The sequence below is a fragment of the Macrosteles quadrilineatus genome, unplaced genomic scaffold (assembly GCF_028750875.1).
Source record: "Macrosteles quadrilineatus isolate MER2022 unplaced genomic scaffold, UCM_ALF_1.0 Scaffold_5__1_contigs__length_97177068, whole genome shotgun sequence".
Taxonomy (NCBI): Eukaryota; Metazoa; Arthropoda; class Insecta; order Hemiptera; family Cicadellidae; genus Macrosteles; species Macrosteles quadrilineatus.
The window spans coordinates 28,677,048-28,704,928 of record NW_026542598.1 but is presented as its reverse complement, the minus strand read 5'-3'; the positions used below and the strand labels follow the sequence as shown (position 1 = coordinate 28,704,928).

The 27,881-nt window shown below is 33.5% G+C and overlaps 1 protein-coding gene across 4 annotated transcripts; it reads right to left on the bottom strand.

Moving 5' to 3' along the window:
• Positions 1-581: 581 nt before the first annotated feature.
• LOC128994642 (far upstream element-binding protein 3-like) lies at positions 582-26,419 on the bottom strand. Of its 4 annotated transcripts, none has more exons than XM_054419322.1 (18): positions 26,086-26,419; positions 22,772-22,841; positions 21,708-21,917; positions 20,344-20,473; positions 19,060-19,168; positions 18,199-18,273; positions 14,808-14,873; positions 13,816-13,986; positions 13,276-13,323; positions 10,165-10,266; positions 9,107-9,313; positions 6,443-6,677; positions 5,832-5,989; positions 5,068-5,218; positions 4,145-4,281; positions 3,729-3,920; positions 3,087-3,318; positions 582-1,037 (listed from the first exon to the last, which is right to left on the bottom strand). In XM_054419322.1, the coding sequence occupies exons 1-17, from the start codon at positions 26,167-26,169 to the stop codon at positions 3,103-3,105; spliced, it is 2,361 nt and encodes a 786-aa protein (XP_054275297.1). In that variant the 5' UTR covers positions 26,170-26,419; the 3' UTR covers positions 582-1,037; positions 3,087-3,102. The 4 variants fall into 4 exon arrangements, with proteins under 4 accessions (XP_054275297.1, XP_054275299.1, XP_054275298.1 ...); XM_054419324.1 differs by having other exon boundaries at positions 18,199-18,258; XM_054419323.1 differs by having other exon boundaries at positions 20,344-20,467.
• Positions 26,420-27,881: the final 1,462 nt, after the last annotated feature.

Sequence of the window (27,881 nt, the reverse complement as noted above, 5' to 3'; positions counted from 1 at the left end):
AAAAAGGAAAATTCAGTAGTGTAAGTTGAAAACCATGAATTTTATCACAATATGAATTATGAGATTAAATAACAATTGCATGGTACTCATATTCATTTTCACTACTTAATTTGCATTATAAGCTATATTACTGCGCCAATGTTCCTACACATTTTTGTTTTGTATATTTTGAGTCATCCAATTTTAAACTATTTAAAAATTAGTTTTTTTCCTTTAACTACCATGACCCCCTGCTAAAAATTGTTTTTATCTAGGGACCTCACCGATTTAAATTTTGTAATGTACTTATCTTTAATGTAAAGTAAAAGGAAACGTTTAAAATGCAGATTTAACAATTCTAAATAGCACCTTGTTGGCAATTTCAACACACATTTTGAAATGAATGCTAACCATAATAATACTAAAACTTTTTCAGATTTGGTGTACATCTTAAACTAACAGTGACATACTTACTGGTAACTTTGTTTTACAGACATCTGATGGTCAAAGTAAGTATTCATCTTGTCGGCTGTCTCGGAGTTCAGTTTTGTGACCTACAGTTGAATTAGTGCAGGGATCTTGGGAGATGATTTCAAAGAAAATTCAAGAAACATGTATATTCCGTACAGTATGTAATAACACAAAATACAGATACACTCAATCGGTTTACCTATTCATCTATAAACTAACACATTATTTGACATCTGAACATCAACAAAAATCATTGTGGACCTTATTTGAAACATTATCTTAAATCTTACATAGAGGAAGTGTCTTAAAATTTGTTTCGCCAGTCTTCATGGCTGATAGAATAAACGCAACTGATGTTACTAAGCACGCATATCTTTTTAAAGGTAATAACAAAACCTAAATGCATATAAAAAAAAACAAACATCAACATAATGATAGATTATTAACCTATATATAGAGTATATAGAGACAAGAAAACTGCGTTAGTTCTATTAGGGAGAAAATTGCAGTTACAAGTTATTTAAAATGGAACGGTGACGAGAAAGATGACTTCTCAGCGTGCCAGCAGCTATACAGAGCAGCAAGACCTGTGAATGCACACAAAACACACAAACCACCATATATATTATGTACTGTATAAAACACCTGAAAACCTGTTAGATAAAACCTACTTTAATTTTAACTTAACTAAGGTATTTTTAATGTATACATTTCCTTACAAGGTTGGCACAATCGTTTACTTACCTTTGTGCGACAAATTTCAAATATCAGATCATACATTTCAACAAAATTATTCACTTTAGACAGTTTTTGTGGAAAGTACAAATACGATTTCTGTTGCACAATAGTTTCAATACACAAGACGTGACATTTTATATTAATTTTACAGCAAATATTTACAATTCTCACAAACTCTGTACAGCAATAATTCTTCACATTTTCCTCTCTATAAATATAATAAATACAGACTAAATGTGTTTGATACAAGCTCATTTATCTGCCAATTTTTTTATCGACAACACATCTAGGACTCATGGTGATTCAATTGCAAAGAAGAATTACCTTAGCCAATTTAATATTGATTGTGATTGAAATGTGCTAACAAATGGTTCAAAGTCATACTAGTACTCTTGCAACGTTTGAGAAACTAGCCTTTTAACGTTTTACAGCCCTAAATGTTGTGGGATTATGAATCATGCTGTAAATTGAAACCTATTAGTTTTACCTTCCAGGAAAACGACTATTTGCCAAAAACTTATTACTTTATACAGCTTAAATGTTATATCACATTGTGGTATACCTGAGGTTGGTAATAATGGTTTTGTATAAAATTATCTCCATTACTAGTAAATTATACTCGTACAATTATAATCAAGAAAGTAAGTAGGCCTAGATGAACAAAATCTTTTTGTTCAAAATATTTTTTTCAACTCGGTGCAACATTACAGAAAATATGAGATAGACCAGGAAAATAAGAAGATGACACGATTTAATAAAATAATGCTGAAACAATTTTATTATCCTATTCAGAAAATGCCCTTTTCAGAAATTTAAATTTTAAATGGTCATGAATTACTAACTTGTTTTTTTTTTATAACGTTTATTATCTATTTTATCCCCCAATAATTTCAGAAATGACGTAAGCCTATTTATCTTAGTAAAAATGTACAAACCCGAGGCTACTGCCAATTAATAAGAAGGTTATTTTTTAAATATCAACACATTTATTCCACACAATATTTTGTTTAAATTTAGAAAATATTGATAGAAGTAATGATATGCAAATAGTAAAACGGTTTTTTTTTTTAGTGTACTGTAATTACTTTAATCATAAAAATTAAAAATGCACTTTCTAAACACAGTCCAAGAAAATCATTAACTATTATTGAGCGCATAAATAATTTATAAAATTCACAGTACCAAAACTTGGGTAAAATAATTTTAAAATTCAAATCATAAAAAAATATCGAGGCCAGAATACATTAAAATTGAGTTAAATGTGTGTTTTATAAATAATTTAAGACCATTGAAATATGTCATAGGATTTTATGATAAAATGTCAGTTGTTAGTTATGAAATGATGATTTACATGTACATTCCAAAATTCATCATAAAATGTTTTTGAACAGTTCTAAACAAAAATGGTATAATAAAATGCATATTATAAGAGCACAATTATCTAAAAAATACTTTTCTGATTAAACTGAAAAGATTATTTTGTACATCACGAGCCATTCTAGACCTTTACAATGGACAATCACAAACTTATAAACCAAATTATGAATAACCTCATCACTAAAACCAAACATGATCAAACAAATTGCCATATTAAAACATAATTTCTAAAGCATGTTACACGACCATTGTCACATTAATAATCCTCTATATACAAATCAAACTAATTCAGATGACAAAGTTCATACACAGTGAAACTGTGTAAACCAAACATAGCAATAATCTCAACAAAACCATTAGCGAAATGAAATACCAGGCGAAAATAGTGCAACGGTCGCTTCATCCTGAAACTAAGAATGAAGCAACAATTCAACACACATTAATTTTGTACCACAAAAACAGAATACCACAATGTATACGATTTATCGAGTAGACCTATGGACTAGTAGGAGGATACTTACAAGTGACAAGATGTGTTTAGTCAGTCTGTTGGGCGTAGGCTGCGTAGTTGGGATACTGAGCGTACTGTGGGGCGGCTGGTTGAGGAGCGCCAGGCTGCGGGGCGCCAGGAGCTCCGCCGTAGAAGGCCCCGGCTGCCTGGGGATAGCCATAGCCAGCCTGAGGGTAAGGGTTAGCCGCTGGTGTAGGGGTAGGACCAGGCTGCGGCCCAGCTCCTGCCGCAACTGCTGCCTGCTGTTAAACACATTCACATCCACATCACATAATATGACATAGTAAAAACAATAACTAATGAATAATGAATTAAAGCAAGAATAGACGTAATTAATCCTTGATAGATGTAGCTAAATCAGGTTGTAAGAATTGAAACGTATTTGTTAACATCATTCAGGAACAAACATTAAACAAGGTGAAATTTAAATTAAATCAACATTAAAAACAATAAGCCTAAAACAGGAAAATACATGTCTTATAGCCTTAGAGAACATGATCATTAAATCTGGTGTTGTAGTTGTGGTAATTTTAATGAATAGTGAATTTTCTCGTTACTAACTACACTCTTAATAACACTGGTTATACAATATAACTTATTCTTTACAACCTACTTCCACAGAACATTTATCCACGCCATTCCAGCAAATTACCTTGTTCTTCATCGTAGCCTCAATGGCCTCAGCCTCCTTGAGTTTGCCGATGGATCGGTAGTAGTCGGCCCACTGTGCGCTGTAGTCGGGTTGGCCGTTCTGAGCGGCTGCTGCTGCTACTGGCTGACTCTGGGCTTGGGGCTGTCCTGCTACCCCTGGGGCTCCCTGCGCTGCTCCACCCGGCATGGCTCCCTGCCAAACATACAACAATCTTAATCTAAATGTTTCTAAACGCTGCCATCTTGAAACATATTTCTAACAAAATTGAAGTTTAATCAATACTATTAACTATTTAGAATACATAATGACTTTGCCTAAATAGAATTTTTCAGACTTGTAAAGTAATACTTTACTTTTTTTATGTTTTTGGAAGAGTAAAAATATTGTAAAATTATCCTCTTGTCGTCTCTTGTTACCTTGTTGGCCTTTGCTTGTTGTTCAATGACCTCTGCCTCTCTATGCATACCCAGCGACCTGTAGTAGTCGACCCACTGAGCACTGTAGTCAGGTTGACCAGTCTGAGGGTTCACCTGCACCTGTCCTGCTCCCTGACCTGCAATCATCACATCAGTGAACATGGCAATCAGTCATCAACACAACTTGGCCCTAATCCAGCACACATTTCAGCACTGATGGATTACCGAAAATGTTCGATTAGTGAACACTTTTTGAGTAGCCGGTTTAGCGAGAAAGGCAATAATTTTGAAAAAGCAAAATTTAAGCCCTATTAAACTTGAAAATGAAATTCACAATTTAATATTCATGGTCATATTTGCATACTTTTGTGATGTTGATAGGCCTAAGGATCAATGGTCTTAGGCCGAGGGGCAATCAGTTTGTGTATGGACATCAAAGCAATGTTCCAAATGTTGCCGGGAATAGTTGTCAGACAACAGCCAGATTTGATGAGATTTGTTATCTGGCCAAGTTAAGATAGCCTAGTGTGCGACTCAGGCTTTTACGCAAACCTAAAAGCTCAAATAACCAAGTGCCAAGTCAAAAAATTGCAAGATAGAAAATTCCCAATATTGCTGTGATTGGGGAAGACAGCAATGATGTCCCTGCTCAAAATTAATTACTAGTTTTCCTACAAGAAACGTCTGTTAAATGATTCACCAAGTTTTTTATGTGATAACAAATGTTTATGAATAATACCCTAGTTTCAAACATTCCTATTTTGTTGGTAAAGGTTTGGTATTTTTTTTAAATTGGTATCTTGGGACATTTAAGAGATTGCAGAAGCCGTATATGTACTCTTGCAATTGAACATTTGCTATCTCATCCCGATTGTGGAGAGCATCCAGATTATTAACCAGATTAAGTCTTGTGATAGACTTACTAGGATCCTGGGGATGAGACTGGTTCTGCCAGGGTTGTTGGAAGCCTCCTGGAGCTTGCCAGTTCTGTCCTCCAAAGTGTTGTTGAGGCCCGCCTGGTCCTCCCATACCATACTGTTGTGGTGGCCCGGCATTGCCGCCCGGTGGTCCAGGCTACAAACAGAACGTATTGTAGTACATGAACACTATATAATTGGCAACATTCGCCAAGAAACCAAAATAATGACAATTACCACATACCAAAAATGAAGAATAAATGGATAAACAACTTGCCTAAGAAAAGAATTCCAGACAGTTAATAGAACATGCACAACACAACTAATTTGACATTCTACCTCTACTAATGAAATGAGGCTGCCTTCTGAAGAACTCTCTAAAATATCAAATCAATTGTTTTGTGATCTTTTTTTCTGTCAACTGCTTGGGACTCTTTTCTTGGGTTGAGTCAGTAATGTATCCATTCCCTTTTTTATATTAATTTTCAACCCAAGTGTGCTTTCCTCTAAAAGGTAGCAATTGTTGGGCAATAAACATGGGTTTAACAAATTTACTTTATCCTGAACGCAATTCTAAACTTACCAACTGGGACACTCAAGTAAAATATTTAAAGAAATTCTTTGAAGTTGAAGAAACTGTGGTTCAACATTTTATACAAACTTCTATTGGCAGTGGCACCATATTGAAATTTATCATCTCAGTACTAAGTTATTTTCTTAAGGTTTTTTTACATGACTAACTTAATTTGTTCTTACTATAAGTCACTCACCATTCCTAGTTTCTCAGCGATCAAGCGCTTAGCATTTTCTATCTGATCAGGCAAGCCCCTGATGACAAAAGTCTTCTCTGCAGGATTTGCTGGAGGCCTCCTGTCCAGTTCACAGTGAGCTCCAGTTTGCTGATTTATTTGTTTTATCGTTTCACCGCCTGAACCAATTTTTAAGTGTTGAAATTAGGAAGATGCAAAAATATGATCTAGTTTTTGTATTATCTAAGGAATGGAGTTATGCTAGCTTAATTGAGAAAATTAAGATTCCAATAAGCTAATAGAGACACAATAAAAGTACACAAAACATAACACTGATATTTTGTCCTGATGTTGTACTTCTTTAGAGAGAAAATCTTAAAAACCTTTTATCCTCTTTAACCTACTCTCTGAATAAGTTCTGCATCAGGACAAAATATCAAGATATATGTTTTATGCATATAATATGTTATATAATGTTATATACATATAACAAATTTTTTTTGTAATACCTATCGGCAGTTAACCTTAGTTTGAAACTGGTGAACATATTATTTTTCTTTAAAGAAGTATTAAGAAAGTTTATAAATAAGTAAAATGATTCCATCAAAATTGTGAGGATATTATAAAATTACCTCTGCCAATGATGACACCACACTTAGCGGCCGGGACGGTGAATGTAGACTCGGTCTTGTCGCCTCCGGGACCACCCATGCGCCCGTTGTTGTCCCAGCCTCGTCCTCGCTCGTTGAATTCTCTCGGTGGTCCTCCTCCTCCGCCCATGCGGTCAAAGCTTCCTCCACCACCTCGGCCTCCACCTCCGCCTCCGCCTCCTCGACCACCTCCTCGACCTGACTCACTGTCTCTTCGCTGAAACGTACAAATTGCCTTCAGAAAAATAATTTTATTGGCTTAAAAATGTTTATCAGATGCTTAGATATCCTTTTTAACTATTTAAATACTGTTATAAACAAATATCTCACTGTTGTTGAAGTTTTATACTTACACAAAAAGTTTTTCAGATGGCTACAATAAATGAATTAACCACAGACACTGAACTTTATCACCTAAATACTATATTTATGTGTTAGTAAATTATGACCATAAATGGTTAACAATTAACCACATTATTTTTTATACATTTGAATTTGGTATTTCACATAATTAATTAATTAGTTTAATTCATTCTTAGTTTTAGGTATTTTTTTTTATATATTTAGCCTAATTGTAAAATGATTCTGGTTAAATAGTTCTTAAAACGGGTTTTCTATCAATCTTTATGGAGTTTTCCTTCACATGAAAAACATCATGGTGGAAATATTGCCATCCTTTAATATAAGGTTATATGAGGGTTTAGTAATTTGATACCTAATAGCACAGTTTTACAAAAAAGGTCAAGCAAAGAAGCGCAAAAACGATTCCTTTCCTCTCCCTCAATACAAAAAAAACTTTGCATAAATTAGTAGCTTCTTAAAAATCACCTAGTTTTCTTAAACAGGCAGCCTAAACAACTGCAACTTTCATACTGTTAGCTTATTTACTTTTTTTATACTTTTTTATTTATCTAACCAGCAAATTAGTGTCTTTTTTACAAGACTTTGAATTTGAGGTTTAACTACCAAGGCCTTTTTGAATTAACACCAGCATTGAAAAACTCGTGTAGATGGTAAAACGTATTGTTTATGGGTAAATAATGTAATATTTCTTATTTTTATTTAAATAATACATTTTGATTTACTAACTTGGACATGAAAATCGGGTAAATTTTTAAAAGTACCTGCAATACTCCTGGGGTGAATAAAATATGATGATTTTGATGCTGGTTATTTTGGCGTACAATGTAAAAGCTTAAGTTTAATCATTCTATTTTTACAATTTGATTGCGATGAACATGATTTTAGCTTAAAATTAGGGATTTTGAATACACCCAAAAATTTGTTGGATTCACAGTTTTAGGCAGAGTTTGAATAATATCTGAATTTTCCACTCTCGTTAATATTTTAATGACGAAGATTTCTGCAAAGATGAAATAATTTAGGATAAATACTCATTAGTCAGTATTACTCTTTAGCTACCATAAAGTGTTATTCAAATAATTCTAGTTTATCAAATATTGTGCTTTGAATATATTTTTATAATTCATTTGAATATGATGAATTTGATTTGCATTGCTAAAATAGTTTAATCATAGTTAATAGCATTTTGTAAATTGCTTGAACTTAAGTCAAATTTTACCATTTTCAGAATTTATAAATAAACATGTTCCTAGTGTAGGTTAAAAAAACATTTTAGGTCTCAACACAGTTAAAACAAACCACATACAAAAACACAGTTTAAAATAATTTAATTTTGGATCTGGTACAATTGTATTGACTTTATTGATTAAGTTTCTTGTTCTAATAGTCATTAATAACCAGTTAACAACTTCCTACATTATATTTAGCATTCTTCATTAAGGTAGATGGATAGGTTTCAATTCAATTTCAATGTGCATAGGAAATTTATAAAAATCATGCTATTATATTACTAGGATTATAGGTTGAAATAGTAGATGCAAAAAAAAATGATCATAAACAGTAAAAAAAAGTAGAAATTAAAAGTAAAATTAAGGTCATTACCATAAAAAAGTTGGCGAATAATTAAGAATACAAAAAACTGTCTAAAGGCTCTGATATAAGTATAGTAATCCAAATTATACACTCTTGTCTAGAATAAATATACAAACCAACACCATTAATACTCCATTCCAAGTTCACTCTGCAGTAAATAGTCTGTATATAAAACAAATATTTCAAATGCAGTTTCAGCGTTAGTAGCCGTCATAGAAAGATCAGAACCTTCAAATTGCTTCCTTGTTTTCTCACGCTTGTTACTACTAAATTTGGCTATAACAAAGTCAAAATTGTAATTATTAGATCAAAACACCAATTTCTCTAAGTTAAAACCATTATGGCTCTTTACAAAGGTTGTTGGGATAATTTAGGCAACCTTCAAGACAAAAAACATGACTTTCCAGTTATCTTGATAGCACAAGCACGACTATCGGCATAAGACCTGTACCGCATGGTGAACGTGGAACTGAGTATGGTAAAAATAACAGCCATTATGTTAACCTGAATAAAATACAAAAAACGCATCAGCCACTACGAAAATAATCCGTTTCATAAAAGAAAAAGCGAGTCAGAGAAGAAAACAAAATCAACCAGAAAAGAACGGGAGCAGGCTTAATGGTCCTTCGCAGGGTGTTACAGAGCTCCAAAGTTAGTGGAGGGCTCATGCATCAGACAAACGCAACTCACAAGAACACTGTCAATCAGCTCTTCTATTCTGATCCTAGCATCTTCCACTTGCTCTGGCTTTCCGGTGAGAAGACACCGTCGGTCTCCAGGTCCGTCATCACGGCCCTGTTGGAACTGCACTCGGGCCCCTGTCTCCCCTTGGATCTTCTTGATCATGTCGCCCCCCTTACCAATTACAACCCCAACTGCCGCTCGAGGCACTGCCACCTGAAAATTGACGTGTCAACTACTTTACCCACAGTCCAATTGAAGCACCGGGATCAAGGATCTTTGGGAGAAGGTGGTGGTACGGGACTTGAAATTGTGAAGGAGAGGAAAACAAAAAAGATATTAAAAAAATTGAAAAACATCTAGTTCTGATATTTTGCTTCCACATCTGTTCAAACTGAAATACTGTACCGAAAACCAATTGTGGCTCTCTTGTGAAAGGTCTTGGAGGAGAGAAAATTATGGTACAATTCAAAAGAAGTTGTGCACAAAAGAAAATCACAAAAAAAATGGGAAAAAATCATTTTGTTCTTTACTAGCTGTACTACTTTAGTTCTCAGTGTCATATTGGATTAGCAGGTAAGATAGGAGAGTCAGATCAGTATCAGGTAAGAAGAGAGAATAAGAGGTGAGGAACAAATGAAGTAGATGCAGAGTGTTGAGGAGGCCAAATATCACCATGCGTATAAATGGCCAGGGAAGGAAGTATTATAATTAAACAGCCTATTATCAACAGAAGCACCGATTGCAGCACAGATTCTCAGATAAATAACTAGCATTAACATTCAAGACGTGGATCAAGGTGTAGATTGTGAACAGGAAATACTCAGAATTTATAACACTTCAGTTAAAAATATGTTTTGGAACTAAATGAAACAGAGAAAAAAAAGAGTTCTACAGTTCTTTGATAACAAATTATTGAACCAAAAATTGTTGGTTTCAATATAGGCTAATTTGAACATCTTAGGTCAACTGTTGTCAATCATCAATCAATCAACATCACAAAATCTGTCTACTACGCATTGAAGGTAGGCCTATACTAAATGTAATTTGTTTAAAGTACCACTTACTTCCACTGAGTCGCCACCCCCTCCACCTCCTCCATTGAAGTCGTTTCCAAAGTTTCCTCTATTTCCTCCCCCTCCGTTTCCGCCACCACGGTTAAACGCATTCTGTAATGAGAAGAAATTTATAAAATGCATTAAGAAAACAAGCAGAAACAACTGTCAATTTTGCATCGATGTATAATAACTCCCTGGATTGCGCGCTCAGGTTGAAGTAGGGCTCTAAAAACGGTCCGTCGCTACCTCGCTCTGTCCGCGAGGAGTGGGGATAAAGGCATGACTCACCCTAGTGCCGAGCGTCGCGCCCGCTCTCGCCGTGTATTGCTATGTTAGTTTTGTGGAAATATTCCGAGTATAATTGATTGTAACGAACTTAAGGAGGTTTTATAAGCAGATATATTTAATCTACGTACTTGCTCACACTTTATAGACTATGTGTCAAAAGTAAATCTCATAAGAAATGTAGTTAGTGGTGATATAAAAGAGTTAGATTTATTTATATTTTAACATTAACCAGAGCAAAGTATATCACAATAATTATTTGATCACATATGCATGTCGTCATTTGCTTCGGTGAGGCCCAATTATTATTGAGAGACTTAATCATCATCATTTAAGAATATATATTTTGTTTATATTATAGTATGTTTCTTTGTCATACTGTGATTAACGTGTTTGGAAAACATATTATGTTGCTAAATAAAATGAGTGTATAATACTTAATGCCAATATCTCAAATGTATTCATTATTCCCACTGAAGTAAAATAAAGACAAAATATTTTCTTAGGTATTAAATACTACTGTGAAATCCAACATCTATTCTTTGATTCAATGAATTTTGTTAACTATAGACTACCGGTAAGCATTAAAATGCATAAACATATGCCTGTAAATTTAGTTACCATTCTTCGTAATGTAATGACATATTTGATGTAATATAATGATAATTAAATGCTAGAAACTCGGTTTCTATATCCCGAAAACTGATGCTGAGCCAGCCGAGCTCCTAGCGCCAATGCCGCGCTAAGCGATTTTATGCCTATTTTTAATCGCTTAAAAATGATACAAGCAGGCTCCGTATAAAAAAAAAAGCTTCAAATAAAAAATAAAATTCATACTTTGATCTAAAACTTTGCCGCAGGAATTTTTTTCCTGACCAAAAAATAAAAAAGTTCCTCGCTTACTACATTTTTCATGTTTTTAATGGTGTTAAAAAACAATCATATGTTTTAATTTGCCTAAATAAATTATAAAAAATATGTTAATGTAAAAACTAGCTACATAGAAATGAGCACTGGTTTTTCCAGAAAAATAATATATCAATTTGAAATTTTTATGTTAACAAATAAGTGTAGCAGAACAGGTTGAGTGAATGTATGGTTGTGTAAAACAGAGAGGTTCATTCGGCCCGTCCGCCTCGGTATCCTGCCAATTCGTTTGGTGGGCACGGACCGTTTTTCCACCACCTACCGCGCTATCCAGTAGAGTTATTATACATCAATGCAATTTTGTAGGCTACAGAAAGGTTTCAAGTACCACTTGATGTTTGTGTTTTACAAGTAGCCATGTGATAGCTGGGTTGTATGTTGGATGATTATTTAATTTTCATCCAGAAGATATCAACTACAGTACTACCAATTTCTTTTGTTTTAATAGTGGACAAACCACATTTGAAGTGACATTGTGGGTGCAACAGTAATGTATGAAACATACCTGTGTTCAATCCTAAGGCGTAGGAAATATATAATTTACAGTTTTTATTTCCACAAAAGTAACAATTTCTTTTATAGAAAATGTTTATATTTACAGGATAATGTTTTTTTGTCTAGTTAAGCAGGCCAAAAACGATTAGTCATCATCTCAACTTTATTACAGGTTTAACCAATAACAATTTAAAAAATTAATTTTGATTACCGAGTTGAGTTGTAAACAGAAGATAGTTGAGGATTAGATAACTATCGATAAATCACTTGTTATAGTATAATAAATATAAAATAGTACTGAAAGGAAAACCAGATAAGTACAATAAACATTATAAAGTGAAAGATACATAGATACAAATACTAGGAAATACATTATTCAATCTAGCTGTTTCATTATTGTAAATTTTGTTTGTTAGTATTTAGTTTCAAACAACAACTACTGATTTACAGTTAGGTACAGTACAACCCCGCTAATACGTCACCTATGGGACCGGGACCATGGGCGGAACAGTGAAAAGGTCTGAGGAGCAATAATCAGGGTTCAGGATTTTGCCGCGATCGCAGAAGACAATGATTGTTTATCCGTTACCGCAGAAAATATTCAACATTTTGCCAAGATCGCGGCAAACGTTATGATATTTCTGTGACTGTGGAGGGTAACAAGATTTTTGACGCTACTGTGGGAGAAGGTGATGATGTCCACAGAACAATGGGAAATGGTTACTAAATCAGTTCGGCTTTAAGTTAGGCGACCGCGATAACACTGTAACCATAGGCGATGGCACGGTCGGATTAAATGAAGAGTTAAGACTAGCCAAGGTCAGATTAGCGAGGTTCTACTGTATGAACTAAAATTTGGCATATTTGAAAGACAATAATAATTCGGAGGGGAATAATTACTTAACTGGATCAATCCTTAAAATGTTCAGAGAAAAGGTTTAACAAGGACATATTATTTTTCATATCTTAAGGTATGATGATTAATTTGTGAATTATAATCGATATGGTTCAAACAAAACAGGACTTAAACTTGATAAACAAATCAGCTGTTTACACATACTAATAAAAATAAATAATAACTTAAATAGAACTTAAAAATATAATGTTGTTATAACTCACCTGTTTATTTAAGCGTGGTTTTAATAATACGTCCAGCGACGAAGTGTCTTCTTGATTCTGACTTTCAGAGCCGACAGACCAATATAAAATCTTACGCTTTTAAGCCTGCTCCCTATTCTTATCTGGTTATTCTGTACCAACATTATATCTTCTTATCTAAACTATACTTTTACAATGACTAGCCCATCTACCTATCTATGAATAAAATAACTAAATAATGTTACTTATATCATCCAGCCCCAATTGTGTTGTTAGATTAATTACCTTTGACTACAACTTTAATTCTAATATTACCTGCATTTCCTTTTCAGCTATGAGTTCATAGACTAAGGCTTTTGCATGCTGAAAAATGAAAAAAAAAAACATTAATAAAACATTATTTCAGAATACAGGAAAAGAATGCTGTATCAAAAGTGTGTTGTTTATTATTATTATGCATTAATTTTAAATTACAAATCAAGTTAGTAGGCCCTAGGCCTAACAGATGTATAATACATTTTTAACTTTTTTAAGCTTCTAGTCAATTAACTGAAAGTGGAAAATAATCACAGCAAGTTACTTATAGAATACCTTAGTTTTTTTTTACTCAAACAATCAAGTACTGCAAAACGAAATTATTCGATGCTTTAACATAATTCTCTACTCAACATTGTGAAAGTTGTTCTAGAAATTTCAAAATGCTTTAATTTTACAAGTGAATTTTAATCAGCCTCCCTTTTTATACAATAATGGAAAAGGCAGAAACTGGTTATTTTATACAGAAAACAAGTGATAACTGAAGTATTGTACTAATAATAGGCTGTATTCAAAAAAGTTACAGAAATTCTTCCTCACCTCCACTTTCTGGGGTTCTCCAGTTATCCGTAGAGGTTTTTCATTTTCCTGAGAAGGACCATCTTGAATTACGACCATTTTGGCTCCAGATTTTTCTTGCAACTGTTTTATTGTCTCACCACCTTTTCCTATTATTAGTCCCACTTTAGGGCCAGGTACCATTATTTCGACCTGTAAAACAAAAAGGATTTAATAAAATACTACCGTAATCCTTTGAACAAATCAAAAGGAAAATACATTTGTCTAATTGAGGAGCTTTTAGAGAAAGGAATTAGCCTATCAAATAAGAATATTTGAGACCATCGGAGGAGGGGTAAGTTAAAATATACATCAAATACAAGGATTTGGATAAATACACTCATACCTTAAGAGTGTATGTATAGCTTACTACAGAGAAAACTGTTAGGAATTAAATGGATGAATTGTAAAAATTAGTCTTTTAGAAAGTCCTCAAGAAGAAAGATATCAACCATATTTTAGCTGTTAACCCCATGGCAACATTATTGCTCATGCAAGGCAATCTTTAAAATCTTGATAAAGTAATTCTAACCATCTTTCAACTAAACACTAAAGACCCCTCACCATCGACAAGAGGCAAAATTTCAACATATCAAACAAAAGAATAAAAATTCTAAATGGCTAAGCTTGATCTGGTAGTGAAGAATTTTTCATCCAACGTTAATCAGTAGCAATAGATTAGTTAGGCCTAAAGCGAAACTAATATTGTTCAATCTATTCACATTACACTTAATACAGACCAACCAGGTTTGTTTCCAATCATTGAAATTTTGCTATTGGTTAAGTTATTCCAACCTGGACAACTTTGTTACTTTAGTAGAAAATTTGATAGAAAATACATTCATACATGCCATAATTATTTGAAAATGACTAATACTACTTAAAAATGAAAATCAAGTAAATATTTCAATATTGTTGCAACAAAAGGCCCACTAAGACATTAATAAGACAAATTAATAGCTAGGTTCGCTTACTGTAGTTTTGTTGCCAAATTGGAAAGGCATTTTATTGGAAGGGCCATCATCATTTCGGTCATCCTTCTGTGAAAAATTAAAATTTTATTAAAAACATTTATTATAGGCCTAGGTACTAAAGCTATTTCACTTTTTTACAGTAAGAATATCTATAAAACAAAATAAAAGCATAAAGAACTTGGATATTGATATTACTAATTTAAATATTACATTCATTAGCCTCCACCTTTTAAAAAACGTAACAAATACTACGTTTGTTATTCTACCTCATACGATTAGTAGGGGTCTGCGGGTCAGACTTTTTTGGTTCGGGTCGGGTCGGGTCGGGCCAATAATTTTGGTCCTCGGGTTTCGGGCCAAAATCGGGTCGGGCCAAAAATTATTAATTACCGGATTTTTTTTCTTTTTTTAACTCCTATCTGTGTTTATAAAATTACTTGAAAATAACATATGGAAAAATATTGTAGTTATGTATATTATTTCATGTTCATAACTTATTTACAGCTTAGGAGTTGCCTCAACTGCAAGAAAGAAGAAAATAATTTTTTTATCAAGCCATTCTTTCCCATTTTCATAACTGTTGAAATATCTAAACAGCTATATTACAACAAGTTTGTAATGGAACTTAATATAAATGGATCATAAACAAATCAATTAACCTTATCACAAGTTTAGGGCCTGTGGCTTCAAGACTGCAATCAAGAAGAAAATAAAAATTCTATGTTTCCACCATGCAATATGAATCATTCATTCCCTGCCTCCTAACCTCCTCTCACACTTACAATAGCATTATTAGTTACATCATCATAAATAAAGAATTATCTATTATTGGCATTAGTATGCCTACAGCTTTACATAGGAATTATTTTTTATAGGGCCTAAAATAGTAATAGACTAAGCAACATAACAAGTGGAGAACTCATTGAAGAAAAGATATTGTGTAAACTAATTTACTATAAAACTCTAAAACAATAAATAACACACATACATTGTTTATGGTATAGTTATAGTAAAGACTGAAAAATTGCATATCATGTCATACACAGTTATAGGCACAGTTATAGGTATTGCAAGAGATTAAAATCCTAAAACAACTGATTTTAGCTAATAAATGAAAAGAATTAAAAATCCATAAACTCAAGTCAAACAATGTCACAATTATTAGGTACCCGAAAAGGAACTCTTAATATATAGAAAATTATATTAAATCAAGAGAAAAGAAAGTTAAATGCTAATTTGGCAACATAAGCAGACAGCAGAGACATTATAGTGCCCTAATTAGCAACACAACTCAATGTTTTTATACTGTAAGTCAATGTTTTTGAAACTGTAGGGTCTTTTTCTCGGAAGGAAGGGTAGTAGAATGTAAACAAAAAACCATGAATCACTCTCACAGCCGGGCCCGGGGACACTCAAGGTTACAGACCCTCCCCCTCCCCTCCCCTCCCATCTTACACAACCAGAGCCAGGCCCGGGGACACTCAAGGTCATAGACCCTCCCCCTCCCCCGCCCCTATTACACCACCCGGTTGTTCCAATTGCTGACAAAATACAAGTAACAAAACAAGGAAGTAGAGACAAAAAGATATATTTTCTTTATTCAAAAATATAAAACTGTTACAGATAATTTCCAAAGAAATTAATTCATGGTAGTTTGTGTCTTGTAAATATTGTATTGGATCTTAGAAATATCTTTTTTGAAACTCAATCTAACTTAAGAAAAAAATAATTTTACTGATGAAAACTTTCATAAAATTATAAAATATTTAGGCCTAACCTCTTTGTAGACTTGTTGATACTTGATACTTAAAAAAAAAATTAAATGGTGACCATAAAATGCCGAACCAGACGATCAGAAGTGTTGTTTTGTTTTGTTACTGAATGACAAAAAGGACAATAGGAAAATAAAAGAACAAGATACAGATCTGTACACTATATCAGATATTTCTTTTGTTTATAATTTATTATGTAAATAAAATACTAAAATATAATTTAAACTAGGTATGGAATAAACAATAAATAATTAAACTGGTACCTCTGGATAAATAGTCTTTCTTTTGACTTTGTTTTCTTTGCACTGTTGCATCACGGCTTTTGTTTTGTCAGTAGACGACTAGCTCTGGCTTGGCTAGTGACAGTAAGGCAATAATTGCTCTGTTGTGTCTTTGTTCTTAAACGTGAGCAAACTTAATATTTAATTCTAATTTTAACATTTTAATTCCTCTGTAATAATGTATATAAGAGTGTTTCTTTGAAAATTACTTATTATAACTTTAAAAATAGCCTAATAATTATTTTTTTTGGCCCGACCCGGTCTTGGCCCAAACAAATCTCTGACCCGACCCGGTCTCTCGGGCCTTCCACTGGCCCGACCCGACCCGAAAAAATCGGGGACCCGCAGACCCCTAACGATTAGATAGTTATTCTGCGATTTTCTCCAAGAAACCTCTTATAACAATTGCAAAATATGGGGAAAAAACTGCAAAATGTAAAGATACATTTTACAAGTAGCCTATGTAGGCCTACATCAAACATTTTAAAATTTATATTAATAAAGTTATTAAAGTTAGGAATACTGTTCTAAATTGTTGACATAGAAAAACTATTTGTTCACTGTTGAACTAAGTGTTCACAAATTCTATTTGTTCAACCAGAAAAATATTTGGTAATTACTGAATTACCAATTATTTTATTGTTTTATAGGACAACTTATGACAAGTACATATAATTTATTTAATTTGTTGTAAACAAATTATATTTCAGTGCTAATGGTAATTTTTAATTATTTTAGTTTAAAAACATTTAAGACAAAATATTATTTCCGAGAATCTTTGTTTTTATTATTTTTTTCTCTTATTTTAGGCAGGCCTGCCTATTATCATAGACAAATAGAATAAATATAGACTGTCAAAGGAAGCTTCCGGTGCTCACCGCTAGGAGTGCCGTGTAGCTATGGCGCACACGCGACCAGCAGGGCCGCTGCAGCGGTGTGCGCCGTAGCTACACAGCAAACCTAGCGGTGGACACCAGAACTTATGCTAACCGCAGCACAGCTGACGGTCTATATTTATTCTATTTGTCTATGCTATTATGATTATATTGACAATGTCACCTGTTTTTGTAGCTGTTGTTATGTAATTATGAAAATGTCATGTGACAATAAAGATATATTTATAAGAAAAAGCACAAATGTAAATTAAAGTGATTAACAAAAGGAGCATGCAAATATGCCAGGTCTAAGCCTACCTTAATCATCTTAAGCAAAAGTTATTGATAGTATCCAGTTCTATATTAACATTCTTTGAATAATGTTTTGTATTGCAAAATTAAAAGTTGTACAATAAATTTAATCTTACAGAGCACGTTCTGATAAAAATATCTCAACACTTACCATACTTCTGTTGCCGAACGGGAAGGGCGGTATGTTGGAAGGGCCATCATCATCATCGGTCTGTGAAAAATCAAACTACACTCACAATATTTAAATTGATTCATGGTTCACAGAATTTTTGGACAGTACAAATTAAAAACAAAACTTGCAAAAATTAAATTTGATAACATCACCTTCAAAATTGTTTGGTGATAAAATTAACACAACGTTATTAAGTGTTAAAAAATGTAATACATAGGGGCCTAACTAAAGGTTTTAAGAAATTCATATACTGACTGAGACTAATTATCTTATATGATAAGGTGGCAATCACCCAGGTCTCAAAACAACTCACACCTGTGCAAGTTAAAAGCACTTAGAACTGAAAATAGAGCGAATACAACCTTTAAACATTGCTTTACAATTTGAGAAACCAAACATATCATCACAACTCTATACAATCATTATTACAATCCAAACTTAATTGATGACTGATTTTTCTATAAGTAAATTAATTTTATTTAAAAATTAATCTGTTGAACATCATTAGTGCACCATGCAACCAAAGTATAAAAAACAAATATAAATTCTCTGATGTTAAGTACACGAAGGTAACACAGCTACTTTCTAAATTTTGTTTGAATAAAAGATAAAGAGGAAATTCTTTGAAAACTATTCTCAACACATAACACTCCAGACCAATAGTTGTAAACTTTAAAATTAACGTAACTTTACTCACAATGATAAATGTCCTCAGGTATTATGGCCAAGTAGTTTATCGTCACTTTCCTCAAAAAGGAATATGCGAGCAAGGATGAACTTAAACATCACTGGACATTGTGCCGACCTAACCTAACCTGACATTGAAAGACTGGTACTTACATGCGAGCTTGGTGGACCTCCCATGTTCATATCGTCTAATCTGGCACCTCCCGTTCCTTCTGTTCTACTCCTCTGCTGCACGATGGCATTTATCAATTCTTTGGCTCGACTGAAAATCATGGTAAAAGGACGATAGATTGATGTTTTTTTTTTATCCCAAAAAAAGCATGATTTTCATTTGTGCACAAATAATTAAAAACATAGATTTGTGTAACAATTTTTGTGAGAAACTATAAGATAGAAAACTGATTGCAATAATTAAAATAACAGGTAAAAAAGTTGAACGTAAAACCATCAACAAAGAATATTTATATAGTTTAAGTTTATGCATTGTACTTAAAGTATGCCAATTTGTGCTGATGGGAGAATATTTGTTTTACATCTACAATCATACTCAAATATTTGCTTTATGTTGATATATTTTTATGCATTAGACATTGAGTAGGCTGATTTTAGCGCATTTTCTCTATAAGGAAGTAACTATTACCATAGGTCTCATGGTAAAACTTGAGCCCGGGGCCAATTTACTTAGGCTATTTATTTTGACGGCCCCAGAGGCCAAAAACACCATTCGTCCAAGTTTTTAAATATATATAAATGTGTGTGTACGTGTGTGTCCGTGAACACTTAAACAATTTTTGTTTGAGTTTGATGAAATTTTGTTTGAAGGTGTAAGGCAGGATAAACTTGAATGAGTTCGTGAACGAGCATGATCGGACCATGGGAACGGGGTTTTATGGGGTAAAAATTGGTTTTTCTCCTTTTTGACCATCAAAACACAACATTTCCCAATTTCTCTCAAGACCATTTTAAAGAGCTTAAAAAGACAAATAATTTTGTATATTGAAGTGTTTTTCTGTGGTTATTGGGTTAGAGAAAATTTAAAAAATTGTAAATTTAAAATTCCCATGTTATTCTTAGGGAGAATATTGTAAAATGTTGTAGTTTGCTTGTTTATGGATATATTTAGATCAAACTTGGCAAACTTAATTGTTTTATACCAAGCTATATTTGACTAAAAACACTTTAGCCTCCCTGTAGCAGCAAACCTAAGTACTCATACTAAATGTAATTTGAATGGATTTAATTATAGGCTATATCAATACATGCGAATGGAAATTCGCTTAGTCTGTCGGTTTGCTGCGGCGGGGTATTATAGCTAATATAGGATATGGGTAGCATATTGTTTTAGTTCCTTTAACTTAATTTTTACGATTAATGAAAAAATCTTTATGTGATGAATACAGCACCTTTACTCTACCTCTGAAAGTCAATGCGTATTACCTGATTGCCTGTGCGTTGCCGGTGAGCGTGCAGACTCTCTCTGGTTGGCCGCCTGAGTCAGGTGCCATTTGAATTTTACATCCAGATTCCGACTGAAGCCTGCTTATTTGCTCCCCGCCCCGGCCTATAACTGGGGGCAATTAGAGTTTGCCATTTAGAGATAGAATCGTTGGGGAAAACTTAAACCAAACTTAGTCCAAAGTGAAGGACTAGTGAAAGTGTCAAGCAGAAGCCTATTACTATTCTGTTTTTGCAATTTCGTGGGCCAGTACACTTTTGAAAAAAAAACCCAACAAATACTACTACTTTGACTATTAAATAAAATCAAGCAAATTGATGAAAAAACTACTTAAAAGCATTTAAAAATTATATCAGGGAAAAACAAAAGTTACCAAGATGCAGCATTTATAACGTTGTTGGCGTTTACAAAAAATTGACACTTTACTCTCGATCATTGGGGACAATGATAATGTCTACTTAATGGCGGGAAATGATCACACTATTGACGCAATCATTTGAATACAAATTAGACCAATTTATGATTCCTAAATTATAGACCTGCCATTAACCGCAGGTACCTTAATATTGTCAAATTTAAATTTAACAAGCAAAAAGGGGTAGGTACTAACATTTCAATATAACGATTATCTTAATTAAAGAAATTGTTAGCTACAGCTTAAGACAAACCAACTTATTTAAAATTTACATTATTTTAAATTCAATGTATAATAAGCTCGGTTAAAAAAATCTTATGTCTCAAGAAAATCTCAGGCTTGCACACCTCCACTAAACATCACATCTTAAATATGGTCTAGGAATCAATGTTCGGTATGCTATGAAAATAAATGACAAGAGCGACTAAAGGTTTTCCAGATAAAAAAAGTACAATAAAAAGCGTTCAAAGAACCTAACTTCAACTTGAGTAAAACCAAATCTGAACAAACATTTTTACATTGGTATTGATAGTTATTCCATCATAATTTATTTAACAAACAACATTAATTGTTATCAAATCCAGAAAACTATTATCATGAACTAAATCCTTGAGATCAAAATCCACACGTCAAATTCAAGTTTAGGCCCACAATTAAAACATAAAATATCTAAGAAATCTACCAGGAAAATGATTTTTTGCCAATTTTTATTTAGTCTACTTCTTTATCAATTCTTAAACTTATCCACGTACAATTCTTAGTTATTTTCAGGGAGTCATAAAAACTCAATAACAATTCCCAGATTTTTTAGTTTTGGAGGAATGTAGGCCTCCTACTTGTAACACTAATCTCTTCAAAATAATTTTTTAATTCATTTAACCTTAATGAGTATTAAGGTAAACTATTATATGTCAGTAATGAATGACTCACTAAGGCCGACCATCTTGTCGGGCACCCGGATGTCTTCATTAGTAACAGGTCCCAGAGCAAGGCCGGGTACGCCCAGCCCCTGGATACCGGCAGCTGCTGCGGCCGCCACTCTAGCTGCTACCGCAGCCGCCTGAGCCGCCGCTGCTGCTGCTGCACTGCTTCCTCTCCCTGCACCACTCTCACTGGCCACTTTTTTGGCCTCCGGTCCGTCTGTTATAAATACACAATGTTTAAATCTCTTATAACTATTTAACTACTGAACCAATTTTATTGTTCGATATCTTATTTTAAAGAGCAAGGAAAGCACATACTTTCTGTGCATACTCATGTTATTTTCTCAATTAGTTTATAAGTTATGGCTTCAAAAATAAGTTTTTGAAAAATTTATAGGTTATAAATTTTTATAAATTTTTTTCATGTACTTTTATTTACCCAATTACAATATCCATGCACAGAAAGTTGAATTATAGTATAAACAATGTGTGGTAAAAATTTCATTCATATAGCTGCAATAGTTAAAAAGTTATAAGAACTTATATATAAAAAAAAAAAAAAATTTAAAGTCGCGGAAAACAGCGGTTGAAGTTTATACGTTGGTTTATACTAGGCCTAGTTGATGCCCCAAAAGAGGTGTGCGCACTTCACTTCAAATATTTTTTTCACAGTGAAAAAAATATATATTATACCAAATGTTATGTTTTTCTGAAACCTTACAATCCATAGAACAAGATAAAAAAATAATAAAAAAAATCAAGTTTTTTACAAAATTGGTAGTTTTTCAGTAGCGACTCCCCTTAAGTTCAAATAAGATTAAGTAAATAAAGGTGAGCAGAGTATCTTGATTACTTTTTATGTAAAAATTAATGGCTAAACTAAGGAACCACAAGTAGTCTATTTAAAATTTAAGTTTCATTAACTGATGTTAAAATTATAATCTACACAAACAGATTGTCAAGATGCGTAAAGCATTGCTATCAGGTCCAATTAGGTTGCAAAACATCTACATTTTCAAGATAAAACATGCTAAGAGAAAAATTTATAATCTTATTGGTCTCACCACTCACCAGAGTTATCTTCTAATGGCCTTTTGCTTCCTGTTTCGTTGGCAAGACTAGGGTTGATTTTAGCTGCAATCTGAAAACAATAATATTTGTCAATTAGCATTTTGAAAGAATATTTAAATCCATTAAATTCAAATTCACCTGCCATTAAACACTAAAGAATAAATATACAGGTACCTAATAGATTTGAACATTGGAAATCTACTTTTTATGTAACCTTCTTGCTCCAACTGAAAACAAAGGAAATTCAAAACTGGAATCCCACGTCCTTCCAAAACTACTCATGAATGAAGGGAACTGAATGACAGTATTTCCAGTTTGACCTGAGATAGATTTCCCTTTATAGGGAAATTACCCTTGGGTCAAGTCTCACTATGGGTTGTCACCCTACTTTCCTCTATTCAAAAAATTATTTCCCCTCAGAATTTTTTGTGACGGCCATCTTTGTTTGTGCAAAACTGTATGAAGAGAAACCAAAGAAAGAATATGAAGAACAAACAGAAAGAATAAGCGGTGTTTTACGTCATCCATTGTTATCTTTATCTTATTTTACAACTGTTGTTATTATCTTTAAGACTAAGTACTATGATTGTCCTATGCTGTTTTATAAGATAGCTAATGTTTTTATTGACATTCTTTTGTTCTGAAACAACATGTAGTAGGAGCCTATGCTGACAATGTAGCAGTTAGCTTACTAGACTTTCTACCGTTCTGTTCTTTATGTGATTTATTGCTGAACAGTGTTTTGTAATTGTTGTTTTGTTTGAGTAGGCGTGATTTTAAAACGTTACAATTTTTATTACTGGTAAGTTACTAAACCAAGGTTAATGACTTAACATATCACGAAATTGCACAATACAGTAGGCCTACTATTTGTGTTTGAGGGTACACTTCCATATCTGTTGGCACAAACCACCGAATGAAAATATCGATCGATATATCGATTATTCGATAGGTTAGTTAGGTAAGGTTAACCTAACCTAACTAACCAAACGATATATCGAATTAAACAATCGAATAATCTATATTACTCATTCGGTTGTTTGTGCTAACAGATATGGAAGTGTACCCGTGTTTTATGATGTAAAATGCAAATTAATTATTACATTAACATCCATTAACAGTAGGCCTATTAGGCGTTTTTATGTATACCACCGGTATGTAATAAGCCTATAAAATGTTTAGGTCACATTAGATTAACCAAGGTTTTTAGTTATCCGTGGTCTCCCTCCCCCTATTATGCCGGATAATTGAGGTTCTACTACATTCGGTTAGTCCGGCCATTTTGTGGTCCGGCCAGTAGGCTAGTCAGGTCCCGAGGTGGAACTAGAGGGAGTCTACTGTAGGCCTATATAAATTTGAAGCCCATTTAATGCTGAATATCTTGGTTTTTAATTTGTCCTGATATCTTATAGGTAAGAAAAAAAGGTTATCTAACATCAAAACTTAGTAAAAAGGACGATTTATGCAAAAAAACACATGTTTCACATTAGCCTACCGGTACATACTTAAAACTTAAACAAAGGTGGCAGCCAAAAAAAAAACCCAAAGGGGAAATAATTTTTCAATAGGCTACTTGCATGAGATTTCTGTTAAGTTACCGTACAGTACCGTAGCCTACTTACCTAGAAACATTTTACCGTATAAAAGTTTCATAAAAATTACAAAATGTTGAGTGCAGCTAATTTAGGTAGGCCTACTTAAAAATGTTTATTGTATGAAACGTGTTGGGTTGACACTATTATCTTACAAGAGGAATGAATTCCGGATAAGTAGACCTACAGCTGGTTGTTAACTAAGCCTAACTTAAACTTAACTCTGATTCTGTCATCGGCAAGGGGCTTAATGGCAGTAACTTCAACGACTGAAGAATGTTGATTAACGAATTAGGCTAGGTAATTGACTAAAGAAATATTTCAACTGCTTTTGTAACTTAGTCAATAACTTAAGTTGAAGTTTTTTAAAAGGGAATTTCATCGCATTATGGATGTTATAAGCTGGGCTAACTTAGGCCTAAGTTACAGATGAACTGGTGAACTAATAGGCTATTACAAGTAGCCTGGTTCTTTTTGAGGCTTGTCAGGGTGGGCGGTAGGGGTTTAATATAAGTTATGGGAATTTGTGACCGTAGGTAGGGCTAACTTCTAAGTTAAAAGGTTAAATAAGGCCATGTTAAGATAAAGTTTAGGTTAATGAACCTACTTTAACCCTAGCAGTGGCCAGCGATCGCGGGACGATCGTTCGCCGTTGATGCTTAGAATGGCCACAATCGTAAGTAAGGCGATGGTATGGGCCAAAATAATTTTAACAGTAAAAAAACACTTATAATCCACTCAGATGAGAACAATACCCTAGGCTATATAGGCCTACCATTCGAAAGATCACATTCTGAACTTTATTTTATTAATAAACAAACCCTACAGCAGGTAGCCTAACAATGTCACGAGAATTAGAGATCAAATGAATTTTTAGAGTGGCACGACTTTTGCAGCCGACACTTGGGAACTGGCAAAACACAACTTGTTTGGCATTAACTTTGGGTAAGTACCTAAATTTAATTTTCGTCTTAGGATGTTGCGGGTGGTACCACTGGATACCTATTGATTTTATCTTCATTGTGGTAACTTCGTGATATTTAGAACGAAATACCTACATTAAGTTATCGATTGGACAACCGGTACGATTTTATGAAAACAGCTGTTTTCGAAATTGGTAACAAATGGCCAACAATCACTAGACAGTAGGCCTACGGAAAAATGGCTTGGATTATGCCTTAGTTCAACTTAAGTTGACTTATAAGTAGGCCTAGGCTAACTAAAATAAGGATTTCAAGACTCAGACCTAACTTCAACTAATTATCGAGCCTACCCTAGCCTATTTTTAATCCAATCTTATTTTACTTATAGACATACAACAACTTGGGTTTATAAAAACCTTTTACACGCTCCTCTCCTGGGCAGGTCCTGTTTTAAATTAACTAGACCTAGGCCTAAGCCTGGGAACCATTCCAGAACCAAGATTTGTCTATGGCCTTGAATTTCTTGATTCAGACCTAAAGCTGCCTTTATCCAGCTTGGTTTCAATAATCATTTTAACTTACTCCTACTTAAATGTGTTGAACATTGAACTAAAATTAGTAACCAAAATGCATAAGAATTAAGAATATACCAATTAACTTACATCACGACAAAAATTAGGATATGGGCTTTGCCATCATGATGAGGAAGTCGTAGGCCTACTAAATATAACCAAGCTTGGTCAAGTAAGACAAAGAAAAAGCCGATAAGAGTTTAAAAAGTTAACTATCAAGATTTTACCTGTTTTGCACGTTGTAGAGCAGCAGCAAAAGCAGAACTTTGACTAAAATTCTGTGGCGGAGCGACCGCTGAATAATCACTCATTGTGAACCATGAAGCAGGATTAAGAAAATGGCCGCTCGGATATGGCCGATTTCAGGAGAAATCTACTACTGACGTTCGCGATTAGAACAGGGATAATACAAAGAAAATCAACTGAAATTTTGAAAAATATGCTAACGGTCTTACTATTTAGCACAAAGCAAATAAAAACAAACGTGCATCGGCACTTTAACACATTAAAACTTGATAAATGTCAAGGAACCAGCCTCACAAGAACAAACAACAACGCATAAAAGAGCAGCGAGAGCGAGAAGAAAATGGAAAGGGAAAATAAACGAGGGAATAGAACAAAGAGGAGCCCTGCCACGGAAAACAGAATGAAAGTAACTCATACCTACATAATATAGTATATAGTGTGTATGAATAGGTTTACATTCATACAAAATTAAACTAAGACCTTAATAACAAAATACGTTCTTTTTTATGGTCTATGCATTTTGATTTTCAATAAGGAGTTATTAAGGCCCGTATTACACTATCATAGTTCTATGACATATTATATTATCGTCAATAATCATTTTCTATATAAATTTATATGTGACCTATAAATTAAACAACTTAATGTTATAAGCTGGGCTAACTTAGGCCTAAGTTACAGATGAACTGGTGAACTAATAGGCTATTACAAGTAGCCTGGTTCTTTTTGAGGCTTTAAAACAACAATGTCACGAAATGACTAACCTATTGTACATAGGTACAATATGAATAACCGTATTAAAAGGTTAACACAACAAATGAATATTGTTGTGACCACAACCATTACTGAACCCCTCATACGGCAAATACGGTAAATACGGGCAAATAAGACTGTTTTATAATAATTTAATTAATAATTTATAAGGAGGCCATCACCTCGTATAAATATATTATATTATTGTGTGGTGTTTCTTGATAAGTAGTAAAGTGTGAGAAAGCGTGACTGATTCTCTCAAGGAGAACATATTATCATAGTTCAAAACCATTATAATAGTTGGTACATTACACTGTAATAATTTTCATCAAAGACATATGATAATAGATATATGTCATAGAACTATGATAGTGTAATACGGGGGTATTTACTCAGGGGAGGTATAGAAGAGGCTACGATGACAGCTGTGGGCTTCTTGTTAGCTGAGGGAACGCCATTACCGTAACAAAACGGTCGGTTAGCATCGGCCTCGGTGGTCTAATGGTTAGCGTGCCGGGCTGATATACTGAAGGTCCCGGGTTCAAATCCTGCTGGAAGTATTAACTTTTTGTCCAAGATTTTTTTATTATCAGCAAGTTTGGTTGGTTATTAAGTCATTACAAAATTTTAATTGAGAAAATTCTAGTTTTATTTAATAAACAGAATTATTTTTCCGATTACTAAACTTTTGTTATATTATTTCTTTATCAGCAAGTTTGGTTAGTTCGGTTAGGTTATGATAGTTTAATTTTATAATTAAAAAATAATAAAATTGAATTTGAGACATTTATAATTTTATTTTATGAACAGAACCATTTTTGCGATTAGTAAACCTTCATTGCCAAAAGTGCTTTCTACTACAGCGCTGTTCACGGAGGAATTTTGAACTAAATGCCTCATTCGTACCTCCCCTAAGTCAGACCCTAATACGGGCCTTAAGGGACATAAACTCCTCTACGGCTAGCCGTTCAAACATTGAAACCACAGACAAGGGAAACAAAGTTGTGTGTTTCCTTAGTCAATG